Raw genomic sequence first — 24083 nt, 5'->3', positions numbered from 1 at the left:
GTCACACATTTGTGCGCTGAGAGCATAGTTTGTTATTTGTGATTTGTGATACTTTTTGTTTCCAGGTTTTCTGTATTTTCTTATTCATGAGATGAGACGGAATCTACCAGAATTAAACATGAAAATAATAAATAATATATTTTCTTCATGATTTCATCACATTACATTGCTATTTATTCCGCTGTACATACATAGTGTGTCAACTAGACAGATATGTTGCTGTTTTTCCTAGTTTCATTCAAATGTGTGATCAGTAGGATACATACAGTATATGAACGACTAGTAGAATACTTATACTAACAACAACAAAATACTCTCAAACTATTATTTTGCTTTATCTGAAAAACTGTGCTGCTTACATTTAATATAATATAACGATAAGCAAATCATTATTTTCATATTGGTGTAGAAATGTGTTAAGCCACTGCTCCTGTAAGATTTTAGGGTTTACATAATGGGCTTCTCTCCTCTATTCTCAGGACAGAATGGAAGCTTTGATTTGGTTTAGTCTACACAGGAGGGAATTCCAAAGAAGAGCTTATTCTAATGTTTAGGATGAGAATATGCTTCTGCAGGAGTTATGACTCTTTGATATCCCTGAGCAAATGTAAGGACACATATTTATTCAAACAGTAGACCTATCCTGCCTTTGGGATATAATGTTTATATAGGAGGATTAAAACTGCTTATACTTCTGAAAACATTGTTGCAGGGATGTGGTGGGGTGGGGGTGTGGGGGGGGGGGTGGGGGGGGGGGGTGGCATAGGATGAGAAAATCATACCTAATGCTTCACAATTATTCCAATGTGAAACATGGTGGGTGAAACAGCGTGGAGCTGTCCCTTTAAATATTCCTTCCAGACGGTTGTCTCGGTAACCCGGAAGCTTCCAATTCTGAGATTCCTTCCTGTTTTTGTACATTTTAAGGAAGCAGGGGATGCTGGCTAATTGTTATTTTGGATATTCGTTTGTAGTGGTGGTATGTGTTCGAAGCTAAATGCATGACTGTAAAACATAGTAGTATTTCACTGGCGTTTACTTCGACCATGCACACGTGTGAAACGAATGCTTCTCTCTTGGACGTGCCTTCACTGGCATGAATGCACTTTCAGTCCCTAACATTTGGTTGTTATTTTATGCATGAATACATCTGGGTTGCCTATGTCTGTCTTTTGACCTAGACAGTCGCTCGCCCTGCTTTGTCTAAATTGTAACATACGCGTTTTGATATGGCAGTGTTTGTTGGTATTTCATCTAGCTAAGGTGGCTAGCTAGTTAACTTAGTTGCACACTTCTGCATGTTAATTGTTTAGCTAGCTAAATCGTCTACATTACCTAGCCACATTAAATTAGGCTATGCAATAACTACACGATAGTCGTTATGGTACCGCATAATGCAGTGTGGTTACACCAGTGGTGTCAAGTAATGCCAGAAATGAAATTGTAAGGGAAGTGGTTTACTCTGTGTGCATTGCTAACTAACGTTACTCAAGATGGATACAATGCCTTCTGCATACCTGTGTGAAATCATTCCTTGTTACTATTATTAGAAATGAATGTGCTGCCTTCACTATAATGTACCTCCCTCTACAATACAAACAATGTTGTTAAAGTACATTGTAACTAACTACTGTTCTACAAACAATCAATAATTTTCTATTCCCTTCCATGTAGAGTAACGCTAACCAGCAGTGATCCACAAGAAGAGAAGATCCATGCTTACTTGACCCTGTACTTTTATACTGTTCATTTTGTAGATAACTATGGCCCAGATTCCCGGCCAAGAGAATAAAGAGAAAACTACTGCCCTGAAAGGTGAGCAACTAGGTAACTGGTATTTCCTTCCTTGTGCAGATGAGTGACTGTGGGTTTGTGTATAGTACCCTGAAAATGTTGTCTTTCGCTGTGCACACGCGCAGCTCGAAAGTCATTGATAAACGAGCAAACTTGTATTCATTGGTGTCCAAGGTATTGTGTGTTATCGGGTTAATGGAGACTTGTGAAAAGTGCAAGTCATAACTATCTTCAGCCCGCTCCTACTGTCTGTCAGCTATGCCTACTGTTTGCGTCAACATTTGTTTGCAGAGGGGACTTTAGTCTATTAGAGTAGGAAGGACTTCAGTCTGATTCTGCTGAAGGGAGACATGTGCTTGCCTTCTTAGGCTGAAGCCTATAGTTGAGAGATTTTCTCCTCTCAATAACCGCTTTGTCTTTCCATAGTTTCCAGTAAAGTTGGGACACACATGGCCATGTTTGAATTGACTGGTTAAGCCTAGGCCTATTTAGGATGCTTTTCCCTATAAAGGCTAAACACCAACCATTTATATGGAACAGATCGGGAGACTAGTAAAGGGGCAATTTGTAGTTCAAACAATAACAAAGCAGGAACCTCACCTCAGTTTTGTTAAACAGCTAAGGGATGGGGATGGAGTGTTGTAACCACTCTTAGGGCCCAATAAAGTCTGCATTGTGAAGAATGCGGACGGACACACGGAAACTCCATTTATTGAACTTATACTGAACAAAAATAGAAGCGCAACATATAAAGTGTTGGTCCATGTTTCATGAAATAAAATATCCCAGAAATGTTCTATAAGCACAAAAAGCTTATTTCGGTGTATGTGTGTCTACACTTTCTGTAGCCGTTAGCAGTGATGCTAATTGTAACCTTCTGGTTATATTTTGACTACCAAGTAGCGTATGCCTACCTGGCAGAATGATATAATGATTATTTTCATCAATCCAGTGGCCATTTTGTTTTGCAAACTCTGCAATTATATGAGCGCTGCAGAAACGCCACTAATCAAAAACAATGGCAGTAAATGGGGTAACTACACCCTAAAATCCAAATGTGTTCGATTTATTTTCCAGTTCTCAGTGGTCTCCTGATGTGGTTTAAGCATTTTTATGGACTTAGAACATCCAATTTGGTTGTTTTTCTATTAAATAAGTAGGATTTTGAGAGCCCTTTCCCCCCCCCCCCCCCAAAAATGGGGAAAACATAAACCTGGAAAACAAAAAGGGAGAAAACGGTATTTGGGAGTCAGGCAAAAAAAACATCTAATTCATACAGCGCTATGGGTGCAAGGACGTCCCTGATATCAAAATGATGGTTTTAACCATGTTTTGAGGCTATACGGTGTTTGTTTACGTTAGTAAACAAGATTATATTTTGGGTTCTGATGGGGTAACACAGTTGAACTAAGCTCATGAGGCGTAAGTTATATTATTCGAAGGGTATTGCTAATGTAAAAGTCAAAAAAGGTATGTAGCAATCAGTGTTTTTTTTGTTATGACCGCTAACCACGTCCAATAGCCTCCTTTTGTAATAGGCCCAATTAGTGATAGTGTATGCATGATGCTATAATGAGAGGAAACACTACAATAGCACTGAATACCTAGTCTTTTTAATTAGTTACATTCTGTTCAACCAAGATGGTCCCCTACAGCAACAATTGTCACAGTATGTTAAGTGACAGTCACTTAAGTATGACAATTGGGTACTTTTCCCACCACGCCGATGCAGTAAAAGACACATCATTTGATTGTGCTTTCCTGTCAATTTGGTAACATGCTATTTACTGACTGGCCTAGCCTATATAGACATTGTGATCAAGAACAGAGCTTTCTTCATTGTCACGGATGTGTTTTTTTGTTTGTTGCTGTGCTAGTGTACACCTATATCAACACCCTTTTTTTGGACGTAGCCTAACGTGGGTTTAAATAGCTATTTTGTGGTTGTACTGTGAATCGAAGAGCAGGCAACACTCAGGGGTCTAATACAGAAATATCAGTCACCGCAATGAATATAGGCAAAATGACGTAGACTTCTACACTTTAAGGTTTTAAATGGGTTTTGATAACAGGCTACTTCGTCACATTTGCTCTATTTCAATTGAGGACCAGCAATGGAGGGTATTCTCCTTTTAAAAATGATCTTGACCCAAATGGGATTCCAACTCAAAGCCACCATATGCCAACACCATGGAGTTGATTACTTTAATGGATCACACTACCGCTCCAGGCTATAGCAGTATGACTGCGCTTTGACGACACCGCGAGGAGTCTTTGACTTTTACGGTGTCTGAATGCAACGTTCCGTGTTATATAATCCTCCTAGTCTTTTTTTTCAGTGCATGGATGCGTCTTAAATGGATGAGCAAAACCGTGTCATTTTGTCATGTATGCGAAAACCCTTTTGAATTTTGTGTGACGTCACACGTGTGACGTGTGATTTAATTTAAAACAACATGTGTTTATAAGAAGGCAAATGTTTGTAAAGAGTTTAAACTGAGCAATACATAAGTAGTTGCCTCCTTATATGACACATTGTTGAAGAAAAAAGTCAAGTTAAATCACGCTAACAGATTGAGGTTTCTGGTATTTTTTTGCACTTTGCACAATGATTTTGCACCACGAAAAGGCCGCCCTCTGTGTTTTAGCAAGGCTAAGTAGCTAATATAGATTTCCTGTGTCCCTCCCCACACCTGGCCTAGACCTGTTGTCCAGGATAGACCTGGACGAACTCATGAAGAAGGACGAACCTCCGCTCAATTTCCCCAAGACGCTTGAAGAGTTTGAGTATGCCTTCAACGAGCGTAAGTCATATCATTTATATTCTGTATGTATGGATTATTTTATCCCAGGTGGACGCCTAGTGTGTTTGGCTCTTAATATTCCCCCAGTGGCCTCTCCCTCTTCTTCTTTCTTTCTCCTGCACTGCTCTCTCTCTCTCTCTCTCTGTCTCTCTCTGTCTCTCTCTCTGTCTCTCTCTCTCTCTGTCACAGTCTATGCTGACTGTGTGGCTGTACTGTGGCTGAGGACATGTTGTGTACTATACGGCCTGTCAGTAACCTACTCAGCCTTGCGCTCATTCTGACGGAGGATTTGCATAACCTGGCCTAAGAACAGGCCCGGGCTGCCACTTCTGAGGAGCCTGCCCGGTTGTCTTTCTTCACTCTCCTCTCCAAGAATATCATTTCTATTCAAACTAAAGTCCCTCCGGCTCAGCGCTGCCACGACTGTACGGTATTCTTCACTCCAGCAGCAAAGTTAGCCTACGTCTATATAGTGTAAAAAGAAACATGACCATGTAATGAAATGAATATATAGAAGGCTGTGTACAGTTTATACAGGTATCTTAATTATTAAGATGATGGCTTCATCACAGTAGCCCTCCGGTTTTTCATTACTGGAAATCCAAGGTTATGTACACCTAATTAAGCTCCAAAATCGAGAACGGCATGCTAATTATGCTCGAAAAGGGGAGAAAAGTTGCGGAAACGTAATCCTCTGAGAGGCCGCGTTGTGGAGGCGATGGAGCTGAACTCTCGTATACACACACACACACACACCGTTGTTTCGTAGATCTCTCCTCTCACCACCGTGAATGTATAATTGATTTCTTCAAGGTACTTTTCTGCGGGCGCCTTTTTTAAACCGATACCCCCCCCCCCGGTGCCCATCTCTTAGGCACAAGCTGGCTATTAGTTCTCCATGTTGACAAACTGGCTTTTCGGTGCTAAATGTTGTCTAACAGCTAACGATGAAAGCAAAATGTTGTAATGCCGGGCGAGTAAGCAGTGTAAGATTTATCACGCGATAACAGGGTGTAAATTGGTGCAATTTAGGGAGAGATGAAAATGCTTATGCAGTCTTTTATCTTAACATGATGCTTTTTCTTTGGCCGGGGTTTGCCGTTGCGGGATAATTGAGAAAGTATGAGACCCTCCGGCTGTTTGGGTTGTGTACTTTTGAGTTTTTCAGCGTTCTGCGTTTTGCAGTCGTTAGAGGTCACAATTAAATTGAACACTGTTTTGTGCTTTGTTATGTTCTGGTGTCAACGGAAGGATAGATGGCCTCATTGTAAACCTCTGTATTTGGAGGCATTAAACCGACGCGGGGATAATTGTTTAGCTTGAAAAAGCTACTAGTCTTGAATTGCTCGCTCCCTCATCACATTATTCTCTGCTTGTTCCTCATTTAGCTGTTATTGTAAAATGAACCTGGGCTATGAAAATAAACACGGGTGGTAAAAAGTTATCCCCTGTAAACTCTGAATTTGTGTTTGTATCTCTAGTTTCCACCCAATGATTCTACTACTTTTGCCCGTAATGTAACTCCTAATGCACATACACTGCACCCAGTCACTCCCCGCTTGGCTGGGCCTGGTAGAGAGCGGTGGCATTGGAGTTACCAGGGTGAATGCTGATTGGCTGCCATTCAAAGCCCAGCCTCAAAGGCAGCGTGGGGAACAGTTGTGGTGCTCTCTCTCTCCTCCTCACATCTCAGGTGGATGTGGACTACAGACAAATGTGACGAGGCCAGGACGAGGGGAAAAAATGGAGAGAGAGAGATGAAGAAGGAATGAGAAGGAGAGAGAGTTTACGCCACACCTGCTGTCTGGGCCTGAGCTGCCAGACGTCCCAGAAGGCCGTTGGACTCGTGACTGGAAAGAGCGCCCCGCATCCGCGGGCCTTGTACCTGCCAGATGGGGAGGGGGGACCGAAGCCACAAACGCTTTTAATTGCGTGAAGGGAGAGAGGCGCAGAAAAGCATGGGGCTCAGTTTGAACGGAAGGTCAAAGCTAGTTTGCTTCTTTCGACAGGGCGGAACTGCTTCAGCATGTCCGTACGGAGGTAGAGACCCAACACCAAATGTGTTCCCCTCCTACCGCTGCTCCTCACACTATCATTAGCTTTCCTGCCGTAATGAAGCGGCAGTCGGTTTGAACAGCGGTTAGTTTTCTCTTACTTTCGGGAACCTGAGGAATTGGTCCATCGTTATCCTTCCAGACCTTTCTACCACGCACGTCCCAACCGCAGTTGAACGCTTATAGTTGAGGTCAGTTCCGTTTTGAATGGCTACTGCGATTGATTGATATTCAGCCCATGAATTTGAAACTGCTTGCTATTTTCTCTGAGGATTTTTCAATTTGTAAATTATGTTTCAATTTGTTTGCTAGATTGACCCCTACCCTGGCACAAAACTACTTGAGATACTGAAAGAAGTTTCCCCACTACTCCCCCTGGAGAGGGTTTCAATCAGTCTCAATGATTGGCCTTGATTAACTTTGTTTCTGTCTGTCCTTCCATCTTTCTCTCGGTCTGTCTGTCTTTCTGTCTATCGTTGTCTATCTACCTGTCGGTTTCTGTCTGTCTGTCTCTCTGTCTGTTTCTGTCTGTCTTTGTCTGTCTGTATGTCTCTCCGTCTGTCTTTGTCTGTCTGTGTGTCTGTATGCGTTTCTGTCTGCGCCTAACAGAGGGCAGGTTGAGGCACACCACGACGGGCGAGGCGTATGTGTTCAACGCCCGGGAGGACCTCCACAGGTGGAACCAGAAACGCTACGAGGCCCTGGGAGAGGTAGGTACTGTTACTGCTCACCCCCGTCGTCATCTGTCTCTGTCTATCAATCATCAGGGCATACGTTATATTGTCATTTCTACTTTTGCATTACTATAGTCCTTTTGTCTTTTGTACGGAAAAATGTCGGTTTTACTCTAGGTTAGGAAGTTCATTATAACAAGACAAAAGAGGAAAGGATCCCTGAATTTGAATAAGTAAATGAGAGAATAGATCCTACCAAATTGTATTATTAAGGGCAAACTTTGATGAGGATTTTTTTTTTTCTATCTGTGCTCCCCAGATTGTATAACTCTTTCATTTGATTTAGAGCGGTATTGAACACACACGCACCGCGCGTGCGCACACACACACACCATGTCACATGACTGCGTGTGTTCTTTTATTTCTCGGAGTTGTCTTCTAAGGGCCTCTATGCATAATGTGTTCTTTCTCTGCCTGGCACATCTCTTGAGAGTGACGTGTTTGTGGGCACGGTGGTTGGCAGGACGTGGTGGATCCTCCTTGGCAGCAGTGGTGGACGACCGTCTTAGTATGTGTGTGTGTGTGTGTTGTGTTTTGAGTGATCAAACCCTGATTTATAACTGGCTCAGCGGTCGTGCTGTTTACACCTTCACATTCAAAACACCCTTAATCCTACCAGGCCCTCGACACTTTCACTGCTCTAGCAGGCGTGTGTGTGTGTGTGTGTGTGTGTGTGTGTGTATATATCATACAGCTTTGGTAAGTATGCTGGTATATGGAGACGCAGCTACACAGAGCTCATATGTCACACAATGTAGGCCTACATACTGTATATCGCCACACCCGCAATAACGTCTGCTAAAGATGTGTAAGTGACCAATACAATTGTATTTGATATCCGCTTGTCAGGATTACCAGCCTGAAGGTTCGGTTAGCCCCTGACAGACGGACGGGACCGACGCACTGACTGACGTGCGATGTACCCATCACGCTGTCACACCTCACCCAAAAGTTCACTTTGCGTTCACTTCCGTCTCAAGCCGTGCAATATGCATGAGCTAATCCCGAACCAATGCTTTTCTTTGGTAAATCTTTTGTTTCATTCGCAACCCCGCTATTTTGCTTTTAATTGTTCCCCGCGTTCTTTCAAGTTCAAAGCGAAAGATGGACTCTTTGGTGGGATTACCTGTGTGTTTTAATTTCTAATCCAGGTACGTCCTTTGTGAACTATCCTTTTGTTGAAAGCTCCCTTTCTCCTGCTGGTATCTCGCCAGCGTCTGAAACGCTGGAAGCAAACACTTTGGTCGCGCGGATTGGAGTCGTCCCGAGAACGCAGTCGGTTAAACTTCCTGAACTCGGACATCAGGCGCAGGCCCAGACGCTTAGTTAACTCGTTAAGGAGCTAATATGGTATTGACGTTCTGTGGTTCAAAAGAGGCGGCGTCTCGTTCATTGGGAACTTAAAGGCTTTGTCGGTTGGTGAAGCTAGCTTGTGATAACGAGATATCGGAGTAGAGTTACAGAGAGTTGCGTGGCTATTGTTGGTTAGGACTCCTGTGTGTGTGATCAGGCCTGGGTAATTCAAGGTTTAGATGTGAGCGCAAAAAAATATCCGGCAGCTGAGAGCCCTCGTTCACAACAATGGCCGTCCTGAAGCATGCATGCCCTCGATCAACCAATCGCCCTGGAGTGGGTGCACTACCCAATATGCAATGTGCAGGGGTGGACAGGGAAGCAAGGAGATGCTATGCCCTTCCATGACTGTCCCTGGGGTTGGCGGTGTATGAGCAAGAGAGCGCCCACCCAACCCGCATGGGTGGGGGCCAGCGTCATCTCTCTCTTTCTGTCTCTCCCTCGCTCTCTCTGTCTCTCTCTGTTGCTCTCTGTCTCTGTGTTTCTCTCTCTCTGTCTCTCTCGCTCTCTGTTTCTCTCTCTCTCGCTCCCTCTAGCTGTCTCTCTATGTTGCTCTCTGTGTCTGTTTCTCTCTCTCTGTCTCTCTCTGTTTCTCTCTCTCTCGCTCCCTCTATCTGTCTCTCTATGTTGCTCTCTGTGTCTGTGTTTCTCTCTCTCTCTGTCTCTCTCTGTTTCTCTCTCTCTCGCTCCCTCTATCTGTCTCTCTCTGTTGCTCTCTGCCTCTGTGTCTCTCGCTCTCCCTCCCTCTCTTCTGTGGCCCTGCCAGTCTTCCGAGCAGAGCTAGCTATGACAGTGCAGTGCTAGGGAGAAATGGCGGCCACATTGTGAGAGGCATCACAGCACCAGATGTCCAATTTGCACTTCAGCCTCGTCTGAATGGGGGGACGACGTCTCGATGGCCGGCGTGGAGGAAAGATTCGCAGCTGGGGTTGAATGAAGGGGCATTGCATTGTGGGCCCAGATTTTAATAAGTATTCTCATTTTATTTATATATTTTACAGCTCAATGCGAAGATCTTTCCAAGGAGCACAAATCCTTCACTGTACTCTACATTAACGGGTTTATGATGTCCCAGTTTGTGGTGAATTAGCATATTGAATTGAGTTGTCTGAAAACCTCTGAATACCAGCCTCACGATGCCAATAATTTAAGGTGCTGTTTGTTGAATAAACTGCTATTGTGTCGATCCCTGTGGATATGTGTGTGTGGGTGTGTGCGTGCGTGGATGTGAGCGGCAGAAGCGTCACATCTGTTCTCCCTGTTTGGATAAGACCTTGTGCAGCGATTAAAAGGCTGTTTGTTCTGGTATCTGTGTGAGTGGTGTGTGTGAAAGCCCTGGTCTTCTCTACATGTTGTCAGCCAGATTAAACCTAATGCATCAAAAAGCCTCCATCGGCCAGGGAACAGGGGCAAGAGCATCCCCGCTCTGACATCTCCATTAGTACGACAGGAACCCAGGCAGCATCGCTACGCAGCGCCAGGCTACTCTACACACATTGGCACGGCGGGGGACGGTATGCTAGTTATATGCTGATCGTTGTTTGAAAGGAGATGTATTTTATTTGACCGTTGAATGAACCGCAGCCGGGTAGTGATCTGAAGCTAGTTGTAGCCCAGCAGCGATCCCCTTCCCCTCAGCCTCACCCGTTCTGTCCGGGTGTTGATATTGATGGGAAAACAGAGAGATGGAGGCATTAACTTACTGTGTGTGTGGGGGGGGGGCCTCTGGGGGCTGCGGGGGAAATTGAAACGCCTGCCTCGTGCTCAGTCAGCCGATCCACGTTCTCCCCGTGTTAATATCTCCCACTATTGTCTTAGCCGAACCCGCTACACACTCACACACACACACGAATGAGAGATCATTGTTTGATCTGCATCATTGAACGCTATCTAGTACCCCTTGGAGCTGTGTCTGTCTATTTCAGCAAGTGTGTGTGTGTGTGTGTGTGCGCGCACGCTTGTACATGCACACTTCTGAAGTTCTTCATAAGCTATTGTTCATGAGTGTGTGTGTGTTCCAAGATTACCTTTGAGGTTATGTGTGTGTGTGTGTGTGTGTGTGTGTGTGCACGCGGTCTTGCATGCCTGTGTGTGTAGAATCAGGGTGACCTGGGCCCTGTAGGGCTCAGTGAAAGTGTAATTGTTGCTGTAAGTGATAGTTCCCCCTGATAGATGACAAGCATGATGCCAGGCCCAGATGGAGCTGAATTAAGCTGTTAATAAATGAGGATTTTTCTCCCCACCTCCCTGCATCTGTGGGATGACAGACACACACACACACACACACACACACACACACACACACACACACACACACACACACACACACACACACACACACACACACACACACACACACACACACACACACACACACACACACACACAATATTCTAATGAACCTGGGCCCAGCCAGATGGCTGTATTGTGAAGATCTCTCTCTCTCTTTGTGTGTTTCGCTCTCTCTCTCTCTCTCTGCCGTGTGTATCGTTGGCTCATCCCTTTATACAGTAGAGCCAGTTTGCGACGGCGAGCTCAAAGCTACTAGTTAACACCGGTGGGTCCTGTGTGTGCTGTACATGCAGTTGAATTGATCAAATGAACAGTACATGCCGATTTAATCCGCAATCTGGTGTTTTATCTAGTCACGAGTATGGTCATGTTACCTTTTAAAAGGAGTGCACAACTGAAGGGTAATGATGAAATGGCAAAAAGACACGCTCGCCTTCACCCACCCGGGGAGGAAGCAGTAGGCCTCTGCTCTACTGTATACCCGTGAGCGAGATGGGAAGCAGGGCGCGCGATGGCAACGGCGAGCCCACACACCCCTATCAGTCACGGACGTTTTGTTTTGGAAGTTAAGAGGATCCCTCTAAAGAGGAGCAAAATGGCAGCTGTCTCTCTTGATTTATGGCATCTCATCACTCCTCGAACCCCACGGCGTGGCTGGTAGAAAGGGAGGGAGGGAGTGAGGGTGGGCGGGGAAGGGAGGCGAGCCAGAGCACAGGCAGCCACGGTGCCGTACTTTAAAAGTGAATTATCCCTCGGCCGGCTTCCGAGGTAACACCTGAGGTGGTCATTAGACTGCCATTAAGGAGTGCAGCGCAGCACGGCGCGTAGCCTGAGAGGAGGGAGAGCGGGAGAGGAAGTGAGATGAGCCTCCATGCAGACACCCCCCTCCCTCCCTCTCTCCGGAGAAGAAACTTCCCCCAGATACAGGCAGACGCAACACAGGGACCTTGTGGGAATTGCGTTGGGGAGCTTTGTTCTTCCATATACCCAACTGATAAAAAAAGACGAGACGGGAGGGGGTTGAAGTAAGACAACAATTGACTCTATTTTAAATCTCAGCCTGATGTTAGACAAGCCCACCCTTAAAATAAACACTATTCTTCCTTTTGCTCTCTCCTCCCGTAGCTTTGCTTTACTGCTGCCGTTGTCTTTTTGTTGTTGTTTGGGGATTTTCTTCATCTTTTTCTATTCTTCCTTAAAGAAGAAGCGTTTCTTTCCCGGGCCCCTGTCACTGTAAGCATGCCGAGCTCTCCTCACTTTCATTATGTAAACAGCTTTGATATCGTCGCCGTGTGCCTCTCTGCGTAAGTGGCTTTTAGAGAGAGCTCCGGACCGCCTGCTCTCGTGTGTCTCTCTCTCTCTCTTTCTCTCTCTGTCTCTCTCTCTCTGTTTGGGAAGTGTGGTAGAGCGGTACTTAAACCAGCCAGTACAGTCAGTAGAGGTCACTCTCCCATTCCTCAGGCCCACATCTCCAGCCACCACTAGACAGAGCAGGGCAGGCCTGCTCCATAGCCAACTGTGGTCTGTGTTTGGGCTTTTGAGCTACGGTCAGACCCGGGGTAACCCTCACCACCTCCTCCTCCCATCTCCCCGCCCCACCCCCCCCCATGTCAGTTGTAACTAGGGTTGCAAAGGGAGGGTATTTTACTGGAAACTTTAGAAGTTTACCAGTAAACTACCAGAATGTTGGTTTCTTTCATAGGTTACATAAAATCCATGAAATCCAATCACAAGACATCTAGTGGTCCTTTTGGGTACTTCAGATGATCACAGGTGTCTGTAATAATCTCTGGCCCTCTGTGTGGCCTCATCGCATGTAAAAAATATATGAAATAATTGACTAAGATGATTTTGAAATAAAAACGAGAATGACAAAGCTGTAAAACATTCTCCTAAATATGAACCATCAATTTAGTGAATACCATTTTTTTTTTTATATCAGGGTTTCAGCATGAAAAATGCTTTATGTTTTTGTACACATTATCAGTATGTATTTGTTGTCAATATTTTGGCATCAAACTGTTGGTGGCAGTTGTGAAAAAAGTAAATAGTTGCTCAAGTTGCAGTTGTAAAGGTAATGCCGTTGTTGATTATATGCTTTTTTCATTAATTAGGCCATTTTTTTATTGAACCATATGGTCTAGCTACTATAACTATATGGACACACATATCATAAATGAATAAAATATGTGAATAATTGTTTAAAAAAAAAAAATCCAAGTATAATTTACGATAATTGCCATAGATTTTCTGTTAATTACCAAAATTGCTGAAGATTCTGGTAACTTTGGCAAATTACTGATTGCTCTGCAACCCTAGTTGTAACCCTCGTCGTCGTCCCCCCCCACCTCCCTTGCCCGGGGCAACACTCACTCCCTCCTCTCCCACCTTTCCCCCCACCCCCGTTATCTGGGGTAACCCTTATCCCCTCCTCCTCTCCCCCCACCCCCATGTCCGGTGGATCATCTCCTTATCACCTCGAGAGGTCAGCTGGACCAAGCATGACTGGAGTAATCAGAGAGCATTACACAATGTGGGAGGTCTGGATTCTACCCCCTCTCTCTCTCTTTCACCCCTCTCCCTCTCTATCTGAGGAAGGCCCTCCCCTGTTAGTTTGAAGAGGGTTTTTCCACCAGGTTAGTTTACAAACAGATCGACTTACCGACACAGTGGTCTTCATTAAGGCCTTAACCGGGGGGGGTGAGATGATGGGGGCAGTAGAGAGAAGAGGAGAAGGGTAGGAGAGGTGCGTTGAGGGAGGGGGGGTGCTGCTATCGCTCGCCCACTCAGTGGAAAGCGCTTGGTCAAGGCCAGTCACCCACCCTCCCTCCCTGCAGTCTCAGCGGTCTACCGCGGTGGGAGCTGGCACCAGCCACACACATGCTCCCTAGGATTACCTTTCTCTCCAACAGACTGAGCCCTCCTGTAAGCCCTTCCTTCCTCTCTGCTCCTCCTGGTTCCTGGGGCACCGTGGGGGTACGTCACCACAGCACTTCCCCTAAAACGAACCACATAGGCCCCCAGAGAAAGGGAGACGAAAGGGTCTGTTTAGAATCGCCTGGCCTCGATGATGAGTAGAGGAGACCTTGGGATGTGGAGGTGGTGACCGCTACGCTGCTTTCAGAGACATGTGCAGACATCATCCAACTGATGTCCCAGGGTCAGGGGTAGATGCGTCTTCCTCGCCACACTTGGCCGCGCTGTCATTTTTGCCACAGCGAGTAGTTTAAGTAATACCGGCAGTACGTCTAATTTTGACGGTTAGGCTGTTTTTTGGGGGGGGCATCAGCCAAATGTCCCCAATCTCCGTCAGTGTTGAGTGCACCCCCACTATCACAATCAACCTCAGCGGCACCAGCAGCCAGCCCCAGACAGACATGGCTCCAGGGAGAGATAGACAGAACCACTTAGCACTCCTCCACTACCTGCAGGGCCAGGCCTTTCATTATAAGACTAATAACACTGTGTTAATGATGTGACAAAGTGCTGTAGCTTATGCCGCTGATCGGCTGCAGAGAGAGATGGCTGAGGCCCACGCAGCGATGGTAGCCATTTTCACATAGTAGTGAAGTTTCTTCTAGTGTGTGTGTGTGTGTGTGTGTGTGTGTGTGTGTGTTTGTGTGGTGGCTCTCATCAGCATATGATATTTTGACTCTGTAACCATGTCATCTAAGTTGACCATGTTGCCAGCAGCAGACCACCCTGCATCCCTCTGCTGGCTTGCCTCTGAAGCTAAGCAGGGTTGGTCCTGGTCGGTCCCTGCATGGGAGACCAGATGCTGCTAGAAGTGGTGTTGGACGGTCCCCCCCAAAAAAATATTCCAATGCCCCAGGGCAGTAATAAGGGGACGTCTTTCGGATGGGACGTTAAACGGGTGTCCTGACTCTCTGTGGTCACTAAAGATCCCATGGCACTTATCGTAAGAGTAGGGGTGTTAACCCCGGTGTCCTGTCTAAATTCCCAAGCTGTCACTCATACCATCATGGTCACCTAATCATCCCCGGGTTCCAATTGGCTCATTCATCCCCCGCCCCCTGCTCACCCCTGTAACTATTCCCCATGTCGTTGCTGTAAACGAGAACTTGTTCTCAGTCAGCTTACCTTGTAAAATAATAAATAAGGGTAAAATAAATTAAAAAGTCCTCTGTGGGGTTTGTTATTTTGGGCTTGTGTGTGGACTCCCTCTCTCTCTCTCATCCGGGCCTGGAGTGATACTGATCTCAGAGCTGTGCTTCCTCATCTGACTCCAATCAGCAAGCCCCTGTATCCTGACCCTGGGCCTGTCTGTCAACCTGAACAAAGACCTCTGTGTACCGGCGGACGGACACACACGAAACAGCACATATACACTCTGCTTCGTGCGTGCTCTGCCTACATATGCACACACACACACACACACACACACACACACACTCACACTCACACACACTCTCAGTCCACTTCCCCCCTCCCCCACCTCCCCATTCCTTATCTTTTTCCACGTCAGATGGTTTTCAGGCCACCTGAGGCGCTGAACAAATAATGTAGCACAAATGAAGTTTCCTGCTCGGGTTATTGATGCCATTAAAAATGTGCATATTGAGCCTTGCAATCATTTTAGTCTTCATCAGGGAGCCTGACATTTAGTGAATTAGCTGATGTGGCCACAGCTATGTCTCTTAGCGTTCCCCATCTAGCGGGTCAAATGGTCAAATCTGTCATCTCATTTGGTCTGTGCGCCAGGCCTGCGATTGGCTAGTCCCTCCTAATCATATCTCACGGCATCATTTGTCCATAATGTGTTTCTTTAGACACATAATCAGGTTAGCAATGACTTTCTTTTGGCTTTAAAAGAGCATGTGGTTATAATGATTGGTATTAGCCTTTTCCCTCTGACTTTGCTTAGAGGAGACTGTGGGCTTTGAATATTGAACTTCTAGGTATTGGTTTAACTCTGTGCAATGTTGTGGAGTGTTGTATTGGAACCTGTGACCGTACCATAGTGCTATCTGGTAGTTTTGGGGTATGGGTGTATACAACTATGTTGTGTTGTACTGATGTAAATAGGTTTAAGTACCTAGGCAACAGTGTGACAGTGGTCACTCAGTTTGTGTGTGCCTGTGTGTCTCAGGGCTCAGACCTGACACGCTCTGCCTCCACGGCGCCTCCTCTCTCCCTCCCAGCCCCTTGGTGTCCTGTGCGGCTCCAGGGGGTCCAGCTAAAGCGAACACACAAACAGAGGACAGGGAGGGACCTGACTCTGGCCTGTCCAGCTGTCCCTGTGGTCACAGCAGACGTCCCCCCCAGGCGCCACAGACCTCACCCACACCATGCCACACCACACACCCCTTGTCCTCGCCCACCCGGCTTGGGCCACTAGACCACATCGCTGCACCTCCATGCCAGGCTGGGCACGTCTGATAAACACCCCCAGTAATACCCCCTAACCGCCACAGCTGAGACATCATCATCATCCGCTACAAACACGCCAAAACACGACCGTCAAAGTTCTTTCTCCCCCTCCCTCATCCCTCTCTCATTCGCGTCCAAACAAAACGACGCCACAAAAGCCCTTTATGTTTTCAGCTGCCGAGGAGTCCGAACGGGAGCGAGAGAAAGGGGAGGAGACGGGGTTAAAAAAGAAAGAAAAAGTAGTTGATGTCATTGAACCATGAAACCGTTGGCCTGGGGTTGAAATTGCACTGTATACAAGTTCCTCAGTGCTGTGGCTGGGAGGATAAACATCAGCTCGGTGGTTGTATCACAGATTCCCTCCCTTGGCGTCCATTCCCTCTATACCGGGACTGCTCTGAGCTCTGAGCTCCAAGAGCACGGCACGTCCAACTCCAAACACTTTCAATTAGCTCACACGTACAGTACCGCCTGTCTGTCTAGGGGCCAAATACACTGACTATACACTGTGTACACGAACCAAGTAAAAGTACATGCTTCTTCTCTCAAGCTACATGCTGTTCTTGCTGTGTTGCTGTACATGGATTTGGAAGTGGCATCAACGTGAGGTGTGTACTGCAAACTGTGCCGTCGTTGTGTTCGTTGCGAATAAAGATTTTCAGTTTTTTTTTCTTTTCTTTGTCTTTCAGATCATCACGCATTATGTTTACCAACTGCTGGAGACAAAGTGCAACCTGACAAAGGAAATCGTGCCGGTAAGTATTTGTGAGTGAGAATGAAAAAAAACGAGGCGTTCAGGCCTTTTAAAGATTATGGGGGATATTAAACGTGAAAGTTGACGTGAATGCGTCGGCTTCCGAGAATGATTATGATGTCGAGTGTCCCGCGGAAAACTAGGAATCGGAGAGAAGGAAATAAGCTTTTTAATTTCTCTCTCTTTGTCCAAAAGTGTCTCCTCAACAAATGAACTGTATTTGTGACACGTCGTCTCTGAGTCAGGAAAAGCTGTCGCTATATCTGTTTTGCATTCAAATGCGCTCAAAGAGACTTTATTCCCTCTCACTGGTCCATTCTTGCTCTCTGCTCATCCCAACGTTCAACACATGCTTGACCCCCCCCCCCCCCGTTGATCTTCGTTTCTGAGGAAGATTGGTCCTTTTTCCACTTAGCATTTCTCTATCCCTGTTCATAGCGAATGTTTACGGCCTCTGTTGTTCTGGCGCAGGGAGGCACCGTTAACGGCATGAACAACCTATAAATCACCTAGCTAACCCAGTTTTTTTTACACCTGTACACTTTTACACTCTGCCTGCTCTATTTATCTCATTATTCGGCCGGAATATCGCACGGTTCCGCGGGCGTGTGGTAGTGGTGGGTCCGTCCACCTGCCTCGAGTTGAACTTGTGACCGCAGATTTTAAGCAGATTAACCAGGGCCAAGTATAGAAGGAGGGAACAAGAGAAAGAAAGACAGGCTGAGATTTCTCCCCCTCCCGTTTTTCTTTGTCTGCTTGGATTAAGTTCTTGCAGCTGCCACCCATGGTTTTTATGGACAGTGCGTGTCTCCTCAGAGATTCCTCTAGGCACACTGGGGACCTCGTCCATCCAAGGGCAGTTGAGGACACACTCATTGGACATATTTTTTTTGAAAGGACTTATTCGTTACTACGGAGGATGTCAGACCCCCCCGTCCCACCCACCCGCGTTCCAAAGACATGCTAACATGGCCTTCTGAGTACTGTACTTCTGAAAATGATTTTGATGACGTATTTGTTCAAATTGCAGCACTAATGAAAGGATGATACTGTGTCATGTGACCAGGTGGATGCCACAGAGGAGGAGCCCAAGAGCTTCATCTACCTGAGTGCTGATGCCATGTCCAACCCTGCCAAGCTGCTGGTGCTCATCCAGGGGTGCGGGGTGGTCCGGGCCGGCCAGTGGGCACGACGCCTCATCATCAACCAAGACCTTGACTCGGGAACACAGATCCCCTTCATCACCCGCGCCCAGGAGGTAGGGGCGCCGCCCACCCGGGTGACACTGGGGGGGTTAGCCTGCCAGTGGTACAGAGGTGTTAGGTTGGCAGGGGTGGTTGAGGTTACCATGGGGTAACCATGGGGTGGGCTCTGCAGATTGTGTTTAGGTATGGGTCTTGTTTGTCTTTGTCAATGGCAGACCTGGGTGTGGCCTTGTGACTTATGGTAGCCTGGTAGGTTAGGGCTGTAGCTTGGCCGGGGCTTTTTAGATGCGCCTAGGCTGCTGTGTGTGTGTGTGTGCGTGCGTGTGTGTAAGGGACATTGAACATGTGATTCTGTGTTGTTTCTGTGGTGTATATATGTCTTGGTTTCATTTTGATTTGTGTTGAGTACTTTGTCATTTTATAAACGGGTTATTGTGAGTATGCAGGCCTGTAAGCCTATTTATGTACATGCATCTTGTTCAATCCCCCCCCCCCCCTCTCTATCTCTCTCTCTTTATATTCCCCTGTGTGACACTGGCGGCTGCAGTACTGCAGTTCAGTGTTCTAGTCTGTGATCTTTCTCTCTCTCTGTCTGTCTGTCTGTCTCTGTGTGGAGTCTTAGCTGCAGGTCAGCCCTCAGGTCTGCAGCAGCTTCACATCACCGTGCTCCCTGATCTGCATGGCTCCCCCCTCAACACTGCACACACACACACACACACACACACACACACACACACACACACACACACACACACACACACACACACACACACTCTATCTCTCTCCCTCTCTCTCTTTCTACCTCTCTCCGTCTCGCTCTCACATCCCCCCTCTCTCGAAGACCCTTGGAAAGCATCCCGGCCGTGCCCTCTTTCACGAGTATGTACCCTAGAGATAGCCAAGGGTTGGGTTGTGGGGGGGGTGGTGGTGGAAGCAGTATGTTGTTGTAGATAATGGTGGTGATGTGAGGTAGTGAAGAAAGGCCTTAGCGTTGAGACCACCTCGAGTCTCTCCTTTCACTTCCTTCTCTGACACAGAGAGGTATTCTATTGTTTTGTTAGGGCTCTCTCCGATGAAAACCCCTATTTCTAGGGCAGCCACATTCCTCCACAGACTCCACATTCCTCCATCCATAATGTGTAAACCCAGGTGAAGTTTTAGCGCGAGCCGTGATGCCGATGTTGTGTGAAGTGTAATTTAGATTCTCATTTCTTCTCCCCCGTGCCCTTGTGTACGGCAGGTCTGCGTCAGCGCGCCGGAAGCCCCGGCTCTCCACACTCTTATTTCCCCCCTCATCACAGCACTCATTTGTCAACCTGGCCTAAGCTACCTGCCTAATTTAATCGTCCCACCGTTCAAATTGACTTAGGGGAGATCCCTGCTTTCTTCCCCTCTCTCCCGCCTTCTAAATGTCATAAAGACTTGCGCAGACGGCCAGGTTTATTTGCCGGCGCGACTGGAGCAGGTGTGTGTGTGTGTGTGTGTGTTACAGTACGACTGGTTATTATTACATTTGCCCGGAGAGTTGCGTTCCTCAGAAGCAAAGTGACAGGCGAGATATAGAGACCGCTGTGAGTGTAGCCGTGTCCATTCATCACGATAAAACAAGGAGCCGTATCCTTACGCCTTTGACACATCGTCATGGCATTTACAGGAAGTCCTTCCACTCTGGCTGGATACCTATTAGCCACTACTGTTGGCACTTCCTAGTGACATTTCCCCTAGGTACAGATCTAGGATCAGTTACTCCTCTCCCAATCACAACCTTAACCATTAGTAGGGAAAATGCTCAACTGACCCAAGATGAGGCCCCTGAGATTGCAAAGGTGTTAGGAGGAAAGCCAGGGGTTATTCCCTGACCATGTGACCAGACCAGGAAAAACTCTGGTTACGTGGTTAGGTAAAGCGGAAGCAAGGCAGACAGGCAGACAGGCAGACAGGCAGACAGGCAGACAGACAGCTCCCTCTCTGACTACCTGAGTGGTAGCTCTAGCCCGACTCTACGAGGAGACGTTATCTCCGCCTCTCATCTCAGGTGGGCTGATTAACGCACGGCCGACCAGGAGATCAAGTAGAACCTCTTCACGCTGCAGATTCATCATGTCCTCCACTCTTCTCTCATTTTCTCCCCTTCCTGCCCGGAAGACTCCTCTCTTGGAGAGCTGTACAGCCACAGAGAGAGCTGTAGTGTCCAGGATATTGAACGGCGGAGTGTGCACTGTCTGAGGAGGCTAAAGTGTAGGCGGGACTGATTTAGGGCCTTAGGTGTTCCCTCTCCTTATGTGGTAACCATGCCAGAATGGTACTCTGCTATAATAAACTGTTATACTGTTTTCTAACAAAGGCAATTCCGTGCAGATGCACGGCAGGATACAATTCATTCACCCCCCCCTCCTCAAACATGCCCCCCCCCCACCTGACTCCCTGTGTTACCCCCTGTTGGACCTGTCTCGTGTGTACTACCACGAGATGCAGAGGAACCATGCGCTCCGCAGTCATTGCCAGTGTGTTCTAATGGAGACAAAGGGAGCCTTTTACACATATATACACACACACGGATGCGCCCACGCAGCCGTATCGCCGGGCAGAGGGGGGAATTCACACCATATATGTCTCAGCGGTAGAAAACCCCCACTTTTCATTCCTCTCCGTCCTCCTTTTGAAGCCACACTTCGCCCCGGCCTCCTGTCCAATGGGATCAGTTCTGGTAAAGCCGTGGATCGTGGGAAAAGGAGTTTGCGCTGTTTAATCAGACCCCAGACACCCCCTCCCCCTGACCGGGCATGTGCCTCTCCCCCATCAGGGGTGAATCTGAGGGCATCCTTCCCCGGCTCTCACCATCAGACCTGCCTTACTCAAAACACACTTATTTCTGGGACGCCAGCCTTTCGGCTCTATCGGTAGCCAGAGTGAAAACGACTAGCTGTAGCGTCCACCCTGGATAACAAGTATGCTGTACCTATGTCTATGACAAGCTATCACACTGTCGCCAAGACGATGACAATTAAATAAGCAATGCCTGAGTGTGTGGTTTCAAAAAAATCGACGCCCAGATATGACAGCTATACCTTCCCGTTTATGACTACTAAGATATTGCATGTGTGAGTACACTTTGCTGTACACACACACATGTATCCATACTCACACACAGAGACACATGTGTCCATACAAACGCACACACACACACACACACACACAGAACATGCACGAACACACACACACACTCCACCACTCACACCACCCTCCCTCACACTCGGCACAGTTGTTGCGGATGGTGTGGAAATGGCGCTATTCCCAGAGCCTGGCTGTAAAGTGACAGGCGAGGGGAGCCCACTCCAGCGCGGGCCCCAGTGGCAGCACAGGCAGAGTCGGGAGGCAGGAGAGGGGTGGGAGGGAGGCAGCCGGCTGACAGCTCCACTGCAGGGAGAGGCCCTCTTAATGACAGCTTATTCCTTCATGATTTCAATTCTTGACAGTGGACAGGTCTGCTTGTTGCGTCATGGCAGCTGTATCATTACCTTCTGGCCCTGTCAAGGCTGCATTTTGAGAGAGAGAGAGAGGGAGAGCAAGAGAAAGGAAGGAAGGTAGAAAAGAGAGGCCAACCGACCAGTGGTAAGAGAGAGGGAAAGGGGAAAGAAAGAGAGAAGAGGATGTGTTTAGCAGTGCTGGGTTCTAGTAGTTACCTGGGATTGTGAGTGGATTGGTGCAGTACACAAACACTGTTGTCATTCATGGTTGAAGGGGAGCGATAGGTAATGCTGTCACATACTGTCTGCAATATTCAGGATAACATGCAACTTGGCAAACGCACGCCCACATGTACACACAAACTAGGCTTTGGCGGTATCCAGATTGCCATACCTTCATACCAACCTTGCGTCATCCTAGGATATTCGGTAATAATGGCACTGAACACAAGGGCCGCGATTTCAAACCCCACTGAGCCCTCTGTAATCTAAAGGTTAGCAATGCTAACAAGTACATGTCAAATCCCATAGGGAATGCTAGCTAAATGCTAATGAGCGCTTAGCGAACATTTTATACAGTGTCTGATATAAACTTTTTGCAGGACAGACATTCCGGCTCGCAAAGTTACACAAGTAACTCAAAAATCCTACTCCCAGTTTGCTGCACACACAAAACAAATATAAGACAGCAAGGCTCTTGATCCAGGAGAGGTTTCTCTGCTTTTAGCAAGAGAAGCTTGATTTTGCAAGAAGCTAACCAAATGCACAACTGCGGAGCATTTAGAACATTTTAGACGGTTAACTTAATAATAATTAGAAGATATCTAGCTGGCAAACATTTCGTTGTGAATTCCATACTGTGCTGCACATCGGTGTGTGACTCTCTCGTCATTGTGTGCTTGTAAACAGACACCATGTGATGGGACTACCGGTAAGCTTCATAATGAAAAAGAATATGACGGATGAAATGAAGAACGCGATCTGCTTTATCTCCTAAAACCATCCCAGGATACAGTTGAAGTCGGAAGTTTACATACGCCTTAGCCAAATACGTTTAAACTCAGTTTTTCACAATTCCTGACATTTAATCCTAGCAAAAATGCCCTGTCCTGGGTCACCACTTTATTTTAAGAATGTGAAATGTCAGAATAATAGTAGAGAGAATGATTTATTTCATCACATTTCCAGTGGGTCAGAAGTTTACATAATCAATTACTATTTGGTAGCATTGCCATTAAAAGTGTTTAACGTGTCTAATGTTTCGTGTAGCCTTCCACAAGCTTCCCACAATAAGTTGGGTGAATTTTGTCCCAAGTTGGGTGAATTTTGTCCCTGACAGAGACGGGGCGGCAGGGTAGCCCTAGTGGTTAGAGCGTTGGACTAGTAACCCAAAGGTTGCAAGTTCAAATCCCCGAGCTGACAAGGTACAAATCTGTCGTGCCGCCCCCGTGCTTCACGGTTGGGATGGTGTTCTTCGGCTTGCAAGCCTCCCCTTTTTCCTCCAAACATAATGATGGTCATTATGGCCAAACAGTTCTATTTTTGTTTCATCAGACCAGAGGACATTTCTCCAAAAAGTACAATCTTTGTCCCCATGTGCAGTTGCAAACCGTAGTCTGTCTTTTTTATGACGATTTTGGAGCAGTGGCTTCTTCCTTGCTGAGCGGCCTTTCAGGTTATGTCGACATAGGACTCGTTTTACTTTGGATATAGTTACTTTTGTACCTGTTTCCTCCAGCATCTTCACAAGGTCCTTTGTTGTTGTTCTGGGATTGATTTGCACTTTTCGTACCAAAGTACGTTCATTTCTAGGAGACGGAATGCATCTCCTTCCTGAGCGTCATGACGGCTGTGTGGTCCCATGGTGTTTATACCTGCGTACTGTTGTTTGTACAGCTGAACGTGGTACCTTCATGCGTTTGGAAATAGCTCCCAATGATGAACCAGACTTGTGGAGATTTACAATTGTTTTTCTGCGGTCTTGGCTGATTTCTTTAGATTTTCCCATGTCAAGCAAAGAGGCACTGAGTTTGAAGGTAGGCCTTGAAATATATCCACAGGTACACCTCCAATTGACTCAAATGATGTCAATTAGCCTATCAGAAGCTTCTAAAGCCATGACATAATTTTCTGGAATTTTCCAAGCTGTTTAAGGGCACAGTCAACTTAGTGTATGTAAACTTCTGACCCACTAGAATTGTGATACAGTGGATTCTAAATGAAGTAATCTGTGTG

The 24083-nt window shown here is 46.7% G+C and overlaps 1 protein-coding gene across 1 annotated transcript in view; it reads left to right on the top strand.

The window, feature by feature from the left end:
• The first annotated feature begins 883 nt into the window (after nt 1–883).
• Nucleotides 884–24083, top strand: part of fam172a (family with sequence similarity 172 member A) — a 193387-nt gene continuing 170187 nt past the window's right edge. Inside the window, exons 1-6 of the mRNA XM_039013177.1 lie at nt 884–979; nt 1758–1815; nt 4497–4598; nt 7262–7362; nt 17112–17177; nt 18243–18434. Coding sequence (XP_038869105.1) covers nt 938–979; nt 1758–1815; nt 4497–4598; nt 7262–7362; nt 17112–17177; nt 18243–18434 — 561 coding nt within the window. The 5' untranslated portion in view covers nt 884–937. The remainder of the gene's footprint in view (nt 980–1757; nt 1816–4496; nt 4599–7261; nt 7363–17111; nt 17178–18242; nt 18435–24083) is intronic.

Source organism: Salvelinus namaycush, chromosome 18 (assembly GCF_016432855.1).
Source record: "Salvelinus namaycush isolate Seneca chromosome 18, SaNama_1.0, whole genome shotgun sequence".
Classification (NCBI taxonomy): Eukaryota; Metazoa; Chordata; class Actinopteri; order Salmoniformes; family Salmonidae; genus Salvelinus; species Salvelinus namaycush.
The sequence above is the reverse complement of the archived record's forward strand: the minus strand, read 5'-3'. Positions and strand labels throughout refer to the sequence as shown.